This window comes from Apis dorsata, unplaced genomic scaffold, assembly GCF_000469605.1.
Source record: "Apis dorsata unplaced genomic scaffold, Apis dorsata 1.3 scaffold_331, whole genome shotgun sequence".
In the NCBI taxonomy this organism is placed as follows: Eukaryota; Metazoa; Arthropoda; class Insecta; order Hymenoptera; family Apidae; genus Apis; species Apis dorsata.
The window spans coordinates 472,912-474,340 of NW_006263599.1; the positions used below are offsets into that span (position 1 = coordinate 472,912).

At 42.8% G+C, this 1,429-nt stretch overlaps 1 protein-coding gene across 5 annotated transcripts in view; it reads left to right on the plus strand.

Moving 5' to 3' along the window:
* LOC102681032 overlaps positions 1-1,429 on the plus strand; it is a 29,855-nt gene that overhangs the window by 23,638 nt on the left and 4,788 nt on the right. For 3 of the 5 annotated variants that reach the window (XM_006617933.2, XM_031511594.1, XM_031511591.1), the window contains exons 3-5: positions 1-215; positions 369-591; positions 1,127-1,292. The exon at positions 1-215 ends at the window's left edge or, in 1 of these variants, runs on beyond it. In XM_006617933.2, the coding sequence (XP_006617996.1) occupies positions 175-215; positions 369-591; positions 1,127-1,292 (430 nt within the window). In that variant the 5' untranslated portion in view covers positions 1-174. Of the gene's footprint in view, positions 216-368; positions 592-1,035; positions 1,293-1,429 lie in introns of those variants that run through there. The other 2 variants (XM_031511592.1, XM_031511593.1) reach the window with 2 other exon arrangements.

Genomic DNA, 1,429 nt, shown 5'->3' on the forward strand with positions numbered 1-1,429 from the left:
CGATATCTTGTGCTGGTCCGAGAGATCGCGGACCGTGTTGCAATCGGCTCGTTCCTGTGCATCGAGGTAGTGTTGTGCAGCAACTGTCCATGCGGTTTGGCGAAATGTACGAACAAGAATCCGATCTGCACCGTGCCGTCCTTATCAATTTCACCATGGCAACAAGCGTCGGAGATGCTGCTGGAGTATTGGTGTGTTTGCGTCGTTCCTAGCAAGTGAGTATAGAAAATTTTGAGTTTTGAAAGATTATGATAAGTGCTTTTTTTCTTTTTTTTTTGTTGAAATGTTAAGAAAAATCTTGCGTAAAAAAATTTTATTTACCGTTTCATTGTTCATTAACGAATGGTGAATTAATGAATGGTGTTCAGGAGTCCAGAGACCATGAACTTCTACGGATTATATCAGGCAGTTCGTTCACGACTTCACTTCAGCCAAGTCGCTGCTTGGTGGTCGAGGAGCAACGGTACCGATCCCAGTTACATCGTGACGAGAATGGTGCCCTACAACGAAGACAATCTGAGAAAGTTTCGTGAAACCCCCGTCGAGCACACGTTCCCTTTGGCCGGCAACAGTGATGGAAATTCCATAAAAGTAAATCAAATTAATAAGTTATCAATTTTTAAAATTCGTCCGGTTACCTTAAAAGCAGGAACATTGTCATTTATTGGGATTTAACGGAATGATTGAATTTTTTTCCATTTCTATATTCGTTTCACGTTCGAAAATTTGTTATCATAAATTCGTTGAAAAAAGAAAAAGAAAAAGAAAAAAAAAAAAAAAGTATTCACATTAGCTGAAAGCTCTTCACGCGAAGATAGATGCTCTTAATTGATCCAAGGATTTCCTGGCAAGCAACAGCTCGCTGGGAACGCTCGAACGATGCGTTTCACTTGAGATAAAGGCGAGGTCAATGTTCCTCGAACTGTCCATGTAATTCGCATGGTGGTCCTCTCGTCCACGTTCTCGGAGTACCCTCCATATTCTGGTTCTATTCTGGTAGTTCGAGGACACTAACGAATGCCTACTTTTAACCAGCAGATGAGTCACCGGCTACCCAATCTCGTTCCGAGTACCGCGCACTACTGCATTTAATGGAGCTGAAGAGGATTTCTCGTGTAAATTTTAGGTCACCGTGTGGGCACTGCCGAGGATGGAGGAGGTGCCGGTTCTCACCTGCCCATTGCACCCGATCAAAGAGAAAGACGAGGAGGGTGTCGCGAGGGCTTTGACACCCACCAAGGCTATCCCGGTTCCCAGCGCTCCGCAAAATCCTGAAGGCCTTGTTTTGCCTGGTAATCAGGGCAATCTTGCAATCTTGATCGATGCGATGTGTTTCCGTGTTTCGAGTATCATCCTCACGTTTTTTTTCCTTATACCACCAAGTGTATACATATACATATATATATATATATATATATATATATATATA